We start from the raw sequence: 15,215 nt of genomic DNA on the forward strand, positions 1-15,215 counted from the left end.
CATGTGCTTATTGGCCTTTTGTATTTCTTCTCTGGACATATGTCTATTTAAATCCTTTACCCATTTCTTAATTGGGTTGTCTTTTTATTGTTGAGTTTTAAGAGTTATATGTTCTGGACATTAGATTCTTACCAGAGATATAATTTGTAAATATTTGTTCCCATTGTCTAGGTTGTCATTTTGCCAGATATATTCTTGATATTAACGGAAAAGCACAGATTTAAATATTTTATTAAAAAGTTAACTCCTAGTAGATTAAAAACAGAATTGTAGATCCCCTAAATCTTAGTATGGAAAAAAGGGAACATGGAAAATTTGATCCAGTTTAGTAGACAAAAAAACTGGTTTTTGGTGTTATTTTACATTTTCCTGTTCTATTTCCATTTCTGAGAATGGCTTCTTTATCTCCAGTAACCACTTTTTCTGTTGGGTTGACATTTAGCTTTTTATTTTTTCCCTGGACAGTGGGAATTTACATATTTTGGATGATCATCAGTTGTTACATACACTGCAGGTATTTTCTCCCAGTCTGTCTCTTGCCTTTTACCTTTGTTTACAGTGGCCTTTCCCTTACAAAGTCCTCACAAAGAGCCCTGTTGTCAATGGCTCTGTCTGACAGGCTCTTAGAGAATTTCTTGCCCACTTATCTCTGAGGAGTCTTTGCACCTGCCCAGCCTCTCCCAACTGTTCTAGAAGCCCACAGATACATTGCTGAGTGGTCACTTAAAGTCCAAATCAAAGGATAATTTCTCAGAATTGGTTTCTTAGGAACCCACCACCACTCCCAGCAGGTCCAGGTCAGGCCTTGGACCAGCTTCCAGTCAATTTCTTCTTATACCAACCATTAAAAGGAAGAGAAAGGGCAAAGGGGAGGGAGCTTTATATACACAACGCAGCTTTCAAGGTTTTATTCTTCATAAATAAGTAGTGAAACACTCGCATTTGGATATGCAAGGCATCTTACCTGGACAGTGAATGAAAGACCAGTTGTATCTGCTGTCCTCCAGACACATGCTGGAATTGAGCAGGGGCTGTGGATAGAAATTTCCTGTAGGGGCTTGCGAAGGCATCTTCACTGGTCCTTTATAGGAACCTTCTATGCATTTTCCTTTGCCAGTATTGCTAGGATCAGTACACCAGCCACAGCCTGGTTGCTCCAAGCAATGACTACAGGTACAGTAGCCTGAACAATTTTCAGCTATTAAAAAAAAAAAAGTTGCAATTGACTATCACAGGTAGATCTGAATTCACTGTATTTAAACTACATTTTTCTATAACAGACTATTCAACTGGCACGAGTCAAATATCCTATTCTGTCTTGATTATTTAAAAGAGATAATGAATGAATTTAAAGAGCCCAGTACTTTGCCCAGTACATAACAGAGACTATCCCTCCTCTTCTCTCAATCCCAGGATACTGAAGGCAAAAGAGACCTTAGAGGTTATCTACTGGAAAGCATTTACTTTACAATAATTAGAAAATTCAGATATGGAGATATTACATGGACTGAGCAATATGACACTGAAGTTGGGCAAGTTATTTCTGTACTCTGTGATCTACCCTACATTTATTTACTGTGTCAATGTGCCTGATTCTGTATGAAGGGTCTTGTCAGGCAGCAATGTCTTGATGGCAATCTCTGGACAGGTTTGAGCAGAGGTCATGTCCAGTTTTATTTTTAAAATGTTCAGAGGCTGAGAGCATTGCCCCATGGCAGAGTTGTTGCCTACAAAGAGGGCATGTATGAGTGCCAAGGGCTCCCTTTTTCACTTACGGGGGCAGCTGCTCATCGTATACCACTCCATACACTGGCCGAAAGGGAAGGAGGCCACGTAGGCATTGGAGTCCACACACTGCTTCATGTTGCTGCACCACATGCACTCAGAGCTGCCACTGGTGCACTCTCCACACGCTGTCCTCAAGGCACATGGCGTCCGGCACTGCTTGGCACTGTGGTTTGCTGGGAATTAAACCCAAGAGAGACAATTAGAGCTCCCAACATGTCTGCTAAGGTCAAAGACTTTTCTTTTTTTTGAGACAGAGTCTTGCTCTGTCACCCAGGCTAGAGTGCAGTGGTGTGATCTCAGCTCACTGTAACCTCCACCTCCCAGGTTCAAGTAATTCTCCTGCCTCAGCCTCTTGAGTAGCTGAGACTACTGGCACATGCTGGTTACTTTTTTGTACTTTTAGTAGAGACAGGGTTTCACCGTGTTAGCCAGGACAGTCTCAATCTCCTGACCTTGTGATCCGCCTACCTCAGCGTCCCAAAGTACTAGGATTACAGGTGTGAGTCACCCACCCAGCCAAGACTTTCCAAATGTGGGTGATGATCCATTAGCATGCCATGAAATCAATTAAGTGAAAGAAAATAGAAAACAATAAAAGTCATCCCATACTGTTTAGTCAAGTGCATTTATACACTTGTGGAAAAAATGAATTTTCTCAGAGCATTAAAGACAAAGACGAGGAAACAGTGAATCTTTCCATAAAAGTAGGGCTGTAAGCCCCTTAGAATTTGGGGACGCAGGATGAACTTTAGGGGTTTTACAATCCACTTGAATATGTAAAATCTTATGTTTGCAATTTTGGAGGGAAGAAGGATTCCATTCCAGCATTCATTGAATTCACCAAAGTATTCAGAATTCCGATAGCCTGCTGGGCAGCTCCCCTAGAGAAGTTTAGAAATCGTATTTTAAGGTGACTTCTATGATGGTATGAATTGTCTTCTACAGCTCTGTATTCCTCAGAAAAATTTAAGTACTTCCCCAAAACTGGACACAATGCAAATGGAGTCGAGCCTCCCAAAATAACCCACAATTCCACCAGCTGCTTGTGAGTCCCTCTGCAGGAGAAGGAGGCTCATTTTGGGTTGTTTACATGCTGTAGCGGCTACCCCAACTTGCCTCTAGTTAGCTGAAATGTAGCCCAGAGAGACTGAATGCTGTGAAACTATTCCAAGTGTCTGTCTGCTCAGTACTCTCCGACAGCTCTCTCTCTGGGTTGCTTCCATCCTCGGTCACAGAACTGCTCTCATCATTTTTCTCCCTGTTGACACTATCTTTCTAAACACTGTCCCTGTAGTGAATTGCTTGCTTTACTAATCTTTTTTTTTTATTTTCCTTTTTTTTTTTTCTTCCACAGCATTTTTCTGCCAAAACCAATAAATTTACCTTTCAGAGCAATTCTCAATACTTTTTTCTGGTCAATAAACCTATCAATCTCATTGTTAATTAGAATATTAGTTTCTTTGAGTAGTGTTAGTTATTTTTGGTTTTGCTTATAACTAAAACTATTCAGAGTCCCAGAATATTTCCTTCTGCTTCTGAAATCTGGGTTATACTCTGTTTTGCATGATTGAAATGAATACTTCATCTGTTATCTGACTACTTTCACACATCTCAACAATGACCTATGCCTCCTATGGTTTCTCTCATGATAAACTCTGAATAGCACCTAATTCACCCATGAACTTACCAGGCCTTTCGCAGACACTACCATTGAGTGGGTTGATGCAGGTTGCAGCCTTCAATCCCCGAATACTGGGTTCTGATAAAATTCCACAGAATCCAGCATCACTGGGCTCAGATGGCATCCACTGTAGTAAACTATTTGTAAATGGAGACATATCTTCCCAGCACCAGTAGGACACATTGATCTTCCGAAGGCCAACCCATGGGGTTAAGGTGAGCTTGGACTAAAGGCAAAAGAGACACAACTATGAATACAACTGACATCTTTTTTACTTATTTATTTTAATTCTGGGGATGGAGTCTTGCCATGTTGCCCTGGCTGGTCTCAAACTCCTGAGTTCAAGCAATCCTCCCACCTCGGCCTCTCAAAGTGTTGAGAATACAGGCATGAGCCACCATGCATGGCCTGAATATAACCAACATCTTGACCAAAACAAGCTTCTAGATAAAAACCACCAAGTATACCCCACAGACACAGGAAAACCTCTCTGTCCCTTGATTCAGCCATGGTAGATTAGGATAGATCATCACTTCAATATGGCAATTTTATAAAGGATAAAAATGCAGCCCAGAGAAGATAATATATCAAAAAATTCACAGAAATTATAGCAAAGCAATAATCAAGTTCTGAAATGTCGATATCCTATGACAAATGCTATGAGGCTATCCCCAAATGCAGGCTGAGGATCCCTAATCCGAAATCCAAAACCCTCCAAAATCTAAAACTTTTTGAGTGCCAACAGGATGCTGAAGGAAAATGTTCATCAGAACACTTTGGACTTCCAGATTAGGGATGCTGAACTGGTTAGTATATTGAAAATTCAAAACACACCTTGTCCCAAGCATTTTAGATAAGGGATATTCAACTTATACCACATTTGCTTTATCCATTCAACCACCCCGGCACTGGATTTTATAGGGAATAATAGGACAGTGACACCTGGGATAGTCTATTTTCTGCTTTTCTGAAATTTCCTTCTCACTGCAATTTTTAGAAAGTTTTAAAAATCAAAACATAAAGTTTAGCCCAGAAATGATAAGTATTCCTAATTTTGGTAATTATAAAACAAAAGATATGCTGTATCTCCCCCACTCTTTGTTTTCTTTTGAGACAGGGTCTTGCTCTGTTGCCTGTGCTGGAGTGCAATGACATGATCATGGCTCACTGCAGCCTCAAACCCCTGGACTCAAGCAATCCTCTTGTCTCAGCCTCCCAAGTAGCTGGAACTACAGGCATGTGCCACCATGCCTGGCTAATTTTTTTAAAAAGCTTTTTGTAGAGATGGGGTCTCCCTATGTTGCCCAGGCTAGTCTTGAACTCCTGGGCTCAAGCAATCCTCCTGCCTTGGTCTCCCAAAGTGCTGGCATTATAGGCATAAGCCACCACACCTGGCCTATTTCCATTTTTGAGAGGAAAACATATACATGCCTAAAAGAAGACCTAAAAAAAATAGCTCCAAAAGAAAGAAAGAAAATTAAAAATACTTTTTAAAGGCCCTTCAATAATTTTTCTGCCTTCATGATAAAATCCAAATCCATTACTTTTGTAGCCACAGCCTCTCAGGGTCTGGCCTTGGTCCCTTCTTGAGGCCCAACTATAGCAATCCCATCCTCCAGCCTGTAGCCAGCCACGCAAACTTACCTGCAGCTCACTCAAAGAGCCATTCCCTTAATCATCTCCCTTTACATCCTGGGCGCTAATTAATGCACAGGAAGCCGTTCCCTCTTTGACATCCTAATTCACTCCTTCTCACCTTCAGGGGTCACCTTCTTACAGCTTCCTACCAGCCAGTAACTGTCCTAAAAAGGCTAGGCTGGGTGCCCTTGCCTTTTTTTCCATTAAAAATCTGGGCTGTACTGACTGGGTATATCTAGTGGTATAGCTTTGGAAGGACATTACACTTCATTTGTCTCTCATTTGTCAGTCTTGTCATTAAGACTGTGAATTTCTGTTTCATAAATGTGGCCACCGCAGATTAGAATACCCGGAAACATTTAGAGTTAGAAAAATCTAAGGAAGAGAGAAAAAGGTACTAGAAGTATATCTGTGGCCACCTGGTTGAACCTTTATAGTTTCTGTGGACTCAAGAGTCATTGTTAGAGATGCCAGGGTAATGAGCAAAACTGGACGCCAAACATTTTCTGAGAGAGTGAATGACTATAGGAAGGGTCAGCTGCCAGCCGAGGATGGAATGCTGAAAGAGACTCACATTTGGAAGTGGGAAGAGAAACAACAGAGACAGTCTCCAATGGAGATTCTGAAATCTGAAAAAGCTATCAAAATATTATGAAATACCAAGTGTGCTCACGGTAGCCTGAGGTAAACACAATAAGAATGCATCATCAATGTTTAAATGTCCATACCCTATTCCATACCCTATCAAAGTCACACTGAAGAAAGGGACAAATTGGAGAAAAGTAAATACAGGGCACCTCCTTCCAGTCTCAGAATGGCCCTATAGGCAGCACACAAAGGCCAATGCAGCCAAGACCCAGGCCACATTTCCATACCTTCACAAGAAGAAGGCTGTACCCAAGGAAGTGTGTACTCAACTCCTCCCTGCTTGACAAGAACATTTACACTAAACATTTCTGTACCACAGCTGACACTGCTAAAGGAGCTTTGTTCTATGAGTCTACTTAACTGAAGGTAGGATCACAGTTTATGACTCCGGACTAAAAATGACAAAATGTGATCATGGAATATCGACTATAAGCTGCCTAACAGCACCAGGTGGACAGGAAGAGAACCTGAGCCTTTCTGAGCTCAGAAACTCTTGACACAAAGGTGCTCTCTTGTTCTGAGATGGCTGAGCTATTAAAAACCCAAGGAGATGCACATTTCTTAGTGGTAATTATACAGTATTATGCACTATTATAATACCTTAACTCCAAGGAACTCAGGTAGCTTAATCCAACCTAGCTAATTAGCAGTGACCTCTCCCTTCTCCTCTAGCAGAATCGAGGAAAAACAGGTATGAAATCATCTACTGATGTTACCAGAGTATGTGCACATATACATGTTAGAATTCATCCCCCATATAATTATTCACAGATCTTATATATACAAAGTATTAAAAACTTCCAGATAAACAAGGCATTAGAGGAAGAGACTCTGACAGCACAGCCCCACAGTCCCTCAGGCTGCATTTGCCAGCACTCTTCCTCTTGCCGAGCACATCACACATGTCCACAGCCTTCCACATGCAAGCTGCAGTCATGCCTTTGGTAGAAAGGTAGATATCAGAAACTTAAATTTAAGGATTTTAACTCACCATGCTCTGAGATGACTGCATTATTCGCAGCTGTTTAAGAACAAATTCTACTTTCTTCTGGGTTGTAAGAGAAGCCAAAAAGGCATTGTGGTTCCTACAGAACAATTTAGCATTGTCATAATTCTCCTTGGCAGTAGTAATTTTCAAACACGAGTTTCCAACCAAATGCCAGCCAATGCCACAGATATTTTCTTTCATTAAGGAGAGAAGAGGAAAAAAGAAAGTTTTAGAAATCAGACAAAATTACTATATTATTAGTTCGAATTACTGAATACCAAAATGGCCTTTCTAATTTAAATTCCAGGTACTTCATTAGGATGTGGGAGCCTCTGACACATTATTAAGGACCAAATGCAGAATACAAGAATTTAAAAATGTTTACTAGTCATATCTCCTGAATCCTAAAAAGCAATGAGGTCACTTCTGTATCTTAGAGGAAAATACCAGTTTGGTGCCAGTATTAGACTGACACACCTCCTTCTGAAGAAAAATTAGAAAACTAAAATCCTAAGTGAAGAGCAGACAAATGAATATGCATACTGGAAGGCTCAGGTAAAAACTGCAAGAATGGAAATGAATTGAGGAATTAATAAATCTATAGTCTCCAAAAGCTGCACTGTTTTCATATCATCAGGTGGAAGGTACAATCAAGTGTACAAAGCATCCCAAAAGTGAGGTAAGATGGTCCTTTGTGGGACACAACCTAAGTGATATGGCTACAGCATACAAGGCAAGCTTGTAATCTGCCACCTGTGATCATCCTGAACCCACACAAGGTACTGCACAGAAGCTATGAATGCTTCCTGGAAGACAGTGAAAGAACAAGGCAACTTCACCAGAACCAAAGTACCTTGGAGACATCAACAACGCTCATTAACAGTAACAGTCACTGAGATAAATGAAAGGTGGCATGGGAAAGAGATTATTTAGGAACAGACAAAGACTTGCTCTTCACAGTGTAGCACTGTCGAATAGATAAAATGCACACTCTCGGCCCCACCCCACACTTGTACCACAATATGCCTTTTAGCAAGATTCCCAGGTGTTTTCCTAAACATTAAACTTTAAGACACACTGAAATAAAGAAAAAGAGTCCCACTCTACAAGCTGAATCAAAAACTTCCAAGGGACATTCAAAAAGGACTTAGTCGAAGCCAACTTCCCTGAACATGCTCAGATGTTGTACAGAATCAAGGAAGTTCCCCTTCCTGGATCATCCCGGCTGAACAAATACATCACAGTGGTTTGGTCATGGCTGGCTGGTCTCAGGCCCTGAACTCATTATCCTGAACCTCAGAAGTAGCATATGTTGAGGTTTTCAGGGCTGGAGATCACCCCAAGGTGCTGCTGATGGAAGTATCTATCCTGTCCTTCTCAGAGGGGGCCCATAAGCAGGTGCTAACAATCAAATCCCAGTGGTTAATAAGAAGTACTCTCCATAAAGTGCTCAGCAGACTGGCTGCTGAGATATTATGTTCTAGTCCCAGGTTATCAAAGGTGGATGGGGAAGAGGCAAGGAGCCAGCTCAGTGATACAAAATCAGGCTGTCACTCAATTCTCCAGAGCAGTGAAGGATGTTTCACTTTATTTCAAAGGACAATAGGAGCAAATACTTAAGAATTGCATTTTAGTTAAAAACAAAAACCTCATCATAGTGGGGATGAATGGACAGAATTAGCTTTTCCCCTTTGCTAGGTTCAACCTAGGCTGCACAGTGTTGGGGGAAATGGGGTGAAGTCTTGGACCCACACACACCAAGATGACCCTGCAAGGCCTACCAGGCAGGGCAATGCACTCCTGATTCCGGGGCTCCCACTGGCAGTTCTGGTCCAGGGCACAGCTCCTGCAGCTGGTCTTCTTGTTACAGTAGTACATGGGGTTATCCTTGGGACAATTCTCATACCTGGAAATGGAGATCTAGAACACAGTGGACAAAAGCTTTTCTCTTGTATCCACAGAGAGAACTTATGGTGAGGACCAATAGGATACTACAAACAACAAAATCTAATTGAGGAAGCAAACCACAAATAAATAGATAGATAGATAGATAGATAGATAGATAGATAGATAGATAGATAAGCAAGCAAATCAGATGCAGCAGCTCTGCAGTAGGAACAATGCAATGGAATGTTCTGCTCAAGGACATTTTTTAACTGGCAAGGAAGCAGCCCACTGTTTTAAATACCATACCTCAGCCTGGTCATCTGTAAAATGGGAATGCTGAACTTGCTATTTTCAAATGCTCCCTTCAAAAGTCTGAAAGTTTTCTATTTTAAGAACTGCATGAGACTGACAGAAAAAGTCTTGAAAGCTGTCAAAAACTATAAAAGCCTGGGTCATCTTACAACTTCAATTTAAAAATCTATACAGGATGAGCAGTGAGGTTATGCCAAACCAAGATATAAGACAAGGAGATTTTGCAGTCTGTCATTTCCACAGTTCAACATGGGTCACTATATCTCTGACTCACTCTCAGTCTCAAGCCCTAACTTGCTACCAAAACCTAGCACTGGTAAAGTGAGGTTACTATTAGATGCCTCAAACCAAGGATCCAGTACTTAGTCATGGCCATGCCCAGGGACAACAGTCTTACCTTCTTCTAAAACACAACACACAAATCCCCGGGGCTAGTAGGACCCTTGGAATTAAGATGTATAGAGCATCTCTTCCTAAAGGAAAACCTCAGGGATAATAAAATCCAAATCTAAACCTATTTGAAAAATAACTCTGAGCCATTATTTATATCATATACACTATAAAAGCTAAACCTATGACAAATTAGGACTTTTCTGAAATCTTTAAGAAACAGTCTCTGACCTGGCCTTCTGTGCAGCTGTGGTTCCTAGGGACACAATGGTCATTGCACCAGTGGCAGTCATTGGTGTTGGCTGTGCAGCTATAACAATCTGTGTGCTGGTCACATCTGTCATGGTCAAGAGCTATAAAGAAATGAAAATCTCATCAACTTGGACAGCTTCAGTTGAGCACAATCAGAGACTGAAGTTAAAAAAAACTGTAACAATCGTTAAGTAAAATGAAGAGTGAAATTGGCAGGAAAATATATTTGGTACGTTCTGGTTAAAATAACATTTAGAAATAGACAATCTAAAGAATTAGTTTTGTACCCAAAAAAGAAGTACACAGAAAGTAAAAACAAGAATAGGTTAATTTAACAACTATAAGATATAATGAAAGTAAATTCTGGTTCTTTGAATACTTTTCTTTCCAAAAAAAAAAAATCAACTAGTAATATAATGAACATCAAAACAGCCCAGGAGCCAAAATATTGTAGGAGGCCAAGTCATTCCTCCTAGTTATAAATACAAGGCTAATTTGGGCACAGGAATGAAAGCTGCTTCTATCCATCATAACTCTCAAGTTAACTGCAACACCAATTCTACTAATAAGAAATTCAGCCAACATACTTTAAATTAATTGGTGTAAATAAATATCTTATAGAGAAAACATTCTTACTTTTAAAGAATTTTCTGGTCATGCACAGTAACTCACACCTGTAATCCCAACACTTTGGGAGGCCGAGGTGGGCAGGTCACCTGAGGTCAGGAGTTCAAGACCAGCCTGGCCAACATGGTAAAACTCCCATCTCTATTAAAAATACAAAAATTAGCTGGGTTTGGTGGCAGGTGACTATAATCTCAGCTATTCAGGGATTACAGGCTGAGGCACGAGAATCACTTGAACCTGGGAGGCAGAGGTTGTAGTGAGCTGAGATCGCACCGCTGTACTCCAGCCTGAGCGACAGAGTGAGACTCTGTCTCAAAACAAAATAAAGTAAAATAAAATAGAACTTTTGTATACATCACTTCACTGTATTGTATTGTTCTCTATGTCTCAGCAATATAGGACAGGAAGCAAAGCAGGCAGAAGGAAGAAACCAGCTTGGAAACCATGAGGGAAGGTTCTAGAAGAGGGATCACTGCCCATTCTCAGTAACTGTCTGTCTTGATATGTATCCAACTAGAGAAGCTAGACAAAAATACCTTGCAAGGACAGCAGCTCTCCTTCTCTCCACCAAAACAATTTACTTCAACATGGCTTTTCTGGGCTGACTTTCCTAATTTCATCCTTAATATCAGATCTGTATCCAATATAGTAGCCAGTAGTCACAAATGTTTTTTTTTTTAAATTAAAATTAAATTAAATTAAAAATTCAGTTCTTCAGTCACACTAGCTACATTTCGAGTATCTGACAGCCCCATGTGGATAGTGGCTACAAATTGGGACAGTCCAGACACAGAACATTTCCATCATCAAAAATACAGTTCTGCCAGATGGCACTGCCTCAGAGCAACTGCAGCCAGGATCTGGAGTCAGTAGGCAAAGCCAATGCAGTGCCAAGAAGGTTACGTCTTCATCATTCACAGACCTTCTAGGAGCCATATGGCATGTTCCCATCCAAGATGTTTACAAACCAATTTTCAAACATCCAGAAATGCTTTGTACAAGTTATTACTGAATAATTTTGGATAAAGAGAACACAAAAAGTGTACAAATGCTAAGTTCCTTCATAATTCAGATAAAATGAGGACTCAAATTCATTAAAATCTAAGTAGAGGAAAAAAACATACTTCTTTTGGAAAAACATTCTGATTTTAACTTTTCCTCTTGTTCATCAGTTGCCAGCTCCCATGAGATACACTGAGACGACCCTGTATCCCACACACACCGGATACCAGGTCCTGCTGCTAAACAAGCGGCTTCACTCCGGTGTGCATCACACTGTTCCAAGGTGAATACCAGGATGTCACTGAGGAGGAGACTATTGAAACCACCAAACACAAACATGGTGCTAAGAGGAAAAAGGGAGAGAAGAAATTTACCAGAGACTTAGATAACAATTGCATGCTATACTTTTATGTTTTTTAAGAGACAGGGTCTTACTCTGTTGCCCAGGCTGGTCTCAAACTCCTGGGCTCAAGAGATCCTCTCGCCTCAGCCTCCCAAGTAGCTGGAACTACAGGAACACACCACCACATCCAGCTACCATGATACACTTTTTACAGACAATTTGCAAACAAATCTTACATAAATTATCTTTCAAGGTCTTAAAAACCATTCTTATTCCCTTTCTTTCTAAATTCCATCCTTTCATCCTGGCGTATAATCACCCAGAATAGTTCCAATAAGCTGCCTACTCTTCACAGCTACTGTATTAAAAAGTTCTCATGATAGCTTGGTGACTTTTAACCATGAGTTCCTGGAAAATTTTAGTGTCAGAATATGCTAACATCTTTTAATGCTAAACAGCAATTCTATATCTTCATTTTTTAAATATTAAAAATAAAAAGGTACCAATTTAAAGGACAGCTAAAAGCCTCTGTAATTAAAGCTGTGTCATACTGGTTCATGAAAGAGCCCAATCATTAACAGATAAAAGCACACACATATACATTTGGGTACACAGTAAAAGTAGCATCTTAAATGAGTGGGAAAAGACGGTCTTTTCAGTAAATGGTATCAAGATTATTAAGCATATGGAAAAAGATAAAACTGAATCTATTCCTCTACATACCAGGATAAAGTCCCCATGGATCAGAGCACCTTCTGAAAAAAAGAAACCACACAAGCACTAGAAGAATGGGTGAATTTCTCTATAACCTGAGAGTGGAAAAAAAAATATGACTTAAAATCCAAATGGTAGAGAAAAAAAGACTGAACAATCTGGTTATATGAATTAAAAAGACTTTTTACATGAAAATAATGCTATATGCAAAGTAAAAAAACAAATGATATGCTCTGAAAAAAAGATTTACAACTTATATCACAGGAAAAGAACTATCCCTAACATAGAGGGGGGCTTTAGCCAGTTTGCAGGGAAAAAATGCAAATGACCTTAAACATATAAGATGTTCTAATTTCAGTGTAAGAAAAATGCAAATTAAAAATATACCAAGGTAGCATTTCTCACCTATAAAACTAACAAATAAAAAAAAAGCACAAAAATTTGACAATATATGGATTTGTGAGACTGTGGGGCAACAGGTACTCTCAGATACTACTGCTGGGCATGTAAAATGGTGCAGCCTATGGCGGGATTTGGCAAGCTCTAACAAAACTATGCACTTGCTTTTTGAACCTGAAATCACATTGCTAGAGGTCTATCACAAAGACAGAATACCAAAATATAAAAAGAAGTACACATAAGGCTATTCACTACGGCATTAACCCATTTATGCTGGAGGGTAAATTTTTTTGTGAAAACTCAGATCTTGGTGATGACCTTGAGCAGTAAAATATAAGTAACTCCCACAAGCTTAGTGTTCCAGTAATGGAACACTAGTCATAAATGGGTTAATGATAATAGCGAAAGACTCAAACAGCCCCAAATGTCCATCAAATTGGGGATACAATAAACTATAGTACATCCGCATAATGAAATATTAGGCAGATATAAAAGGAATGAGGAAAATTTCTACATAATTCTATGAAGTGATCTTCAGTATATACTGTTACACGTGGGGAAAAATGGAATGCAGAGAAAAGTACTCAAAGAATGTAGCCGTTTATCTATTGAGGTAACAAGAAGGTCAAACACACAAACCTGCACATATAATTCATATTCCTTTTTAAAAACAAGAATGCTACAGCTTCTCTTTAACCTGTCTTCTTAAAAGACCTAGAAACAAATGGCCCACCCAGTAGCAATGAATACAACTAGTGCTTAGAGTGTGGGTATCTAAATACCATTCTTTCCGCCTCCTTTCACCCCTTAAAAACTAGAACTTTTAAGAGAAAAAACAAATTTCATGTCTGGATGAAGAAATGTTCACAATGAGTCTAGCAGATCTTGTTATAGTGAAAAGAAAGGAAGACTGCGGTAGTAGCAGATTAACTCAAAAGCTAACTAACATAAAGATGCCCTCACTGGCTAAAGATGGAAAATGTTTGAAATGTAATAAAAATACAAACTATAATAGGTCGAAGCACATGAAATATTTTTAAACCATGAGTTCATAATGATATATGTCTCCCACGCCCTGAAAAGAAATCTAATTTGTCACCTTTGGACAATGCTAAGAAATCAGTTCATTATTTTTGAAAATTGGTAAATAAAGGAAAAGAAACAACCCTATGAAGTGATCTTGCCAAAACAGTGAAGTGAATGTGATCAAGCTAATTTGTAGGAAGTTTAGGAGAGAGACCAATATGTTATATGAAAGCCCAGGATACAATAATCAAAATCTGGGTCGGGCACGGTGGCTCACACCTATAATCCCAGCACTTTGTTAGGCCGAGGGAGGCGGATCACCTGAGGTCAGGGGTTTGAGACAAGATTTGCCAATGTGGTGAAATCCCGTCTCTACTAAAAATACAAAAATTAGTGGGGTGTAGTGGTGGGTGCCTGTAATCCCAGCTACTCGGGAGGCTGAGGCAGAAGAATCACTTGAACTCAGAAAGGAGAGGCTGCAGTGAGCTGAGATTGTGCCATTGCACTCCCGCCTGGGTGACAGAGCAAGACTCCGTCTCAGAAAAAAGAAAAAAGGAAAAAAAAAGTCAAAATCTGGACCGCAGTGAGCTCTACAGGACAAACAACCCAGTTTCTTTAACAAATAAGGGGGGAAATGATGGATGGGGACCCTACAGAGCAAGAGAAACTTCAGAGACATTTTAATCAGTTGTAACATATGGATCTTATTTGGATTCTGAGTTGAACAAATTAAACTTAAAAAAAAAAAATGAGACAGGAGATGTAAACACTGAATGGACACTGAGAGATACTAAAGAATAACTTTTTTTTTTTTTGAGATGGAGTCTTGCTCTATCAGAGCACCCAGGCTGGAGTGTAACAACATCATTATAGTTCACTGCAACCTCAAATTCCTGGGCTCAAGCAATTCTCCTGCCTCAACCTCCTGAGTAGTTGGGACAACAGGCACGTGCTGCCATGTCCAGCTAATTTTTGTATTTCTAGTACAGACGAGGTCTTGCTGTGTTGCCAGGCTGGTGTTGAGCTCCTGCAATGAGTAGGGCTCAAGCAATCCTCCTGCCTTGGCCCCTGCAAAGTGCTGGGATTACAAGTGTGAGCCACCACCCCTTGGCTTAAAGAATTATTAACTTTAAACGTGTGATAACTGTATAGGGGTTGTATTTTAAAAATTAAGTCTTCACCTTTAAAAGACAGCCAATCCTCATTCTATTTATGTGGTGCCACTAACAATGTTTCTGTCAATGATGAATGGCACATATGATGGTTGTCATCTAGTAAGCTAAGGTTAATTTATTACTGAAGAAAAGTTTTAAATAAATTTAGTGTAGCTTAAGGGTACAGTGTTTACAAAGTCTACAGCAGTGTACAGTAATATCCTAGGACTTCACGTGCACTTACCACTCACTCACTGACCTTCCCAGAACAACTTCCAGTCATGCATACTCCCTCCGTTCATGGTAAGTGGCCTGCACAGGTGTATAATTTTTTTTTTTTTTTTTTTTTTTTTTTTTTTTTTTTTT

General features: G+C 39.8%; 1 protein-coding gene across 4 annotated transcripts in view; it reads right to left on the reverse strand.

Moving 5' to 3' along the window:
• Window positions 1-15,215, reverse strand: part of ATRN (attractin) — a 157,518-nt gene that overhangs the window by 61,817 nt on the left and 80,486 nt on the right. For all 4 annotated transcript variants that reach the window (XM_032295555.1, XM_032295557.1, XM_032295556.1 and 1 more), the window contains exons 12-18: window positions 11,336-11,556; window positions 9,564-9,685; window positions 8,525-8,663; window positions 6,747-6,937; window positions 3,476-3,695; window positions 1,776-1,961; window positions 965-1,198 (exon numbers count right to left, since the gene is read on the reverse strand). In XM_032295555.1, the coding sequence (XP_032151446.1) occupies window positions 965-1,198; window positions 1,776-1,961; window positions 3,476-3,695; window positions 6,747-6,937; window positions 8,525-8,663; window positions 9,564-9,685; window positions 11,336-11,556 (1,313 nt within the window). The remainder of the gene's footprint in view (window positions 1-964; window positions 1,199-1,775; window positions 1,962-3,475; window positions 3,696-6,746; window positions 6,938-8,524; window positions 8,664-9,563; window positions 9,686-11,335; window positions 11,557-15,215) is intronic.

This window comes from Sapajus apella, unplaced genomic scaffold (genome assembly GCF_009761245.1).
Source record: "Sapajus apella isolate SASKATOON/1434 unplaced genomic scaffold, GSC_monkey_1.0 scaffold33, whole genome shotgun sequence".
Lineage (NCBI taxonomy): Eukaryota > Metazoa > Chordata > Mammalia > Primates > Cebidae > Sapajus > Sapajus apella.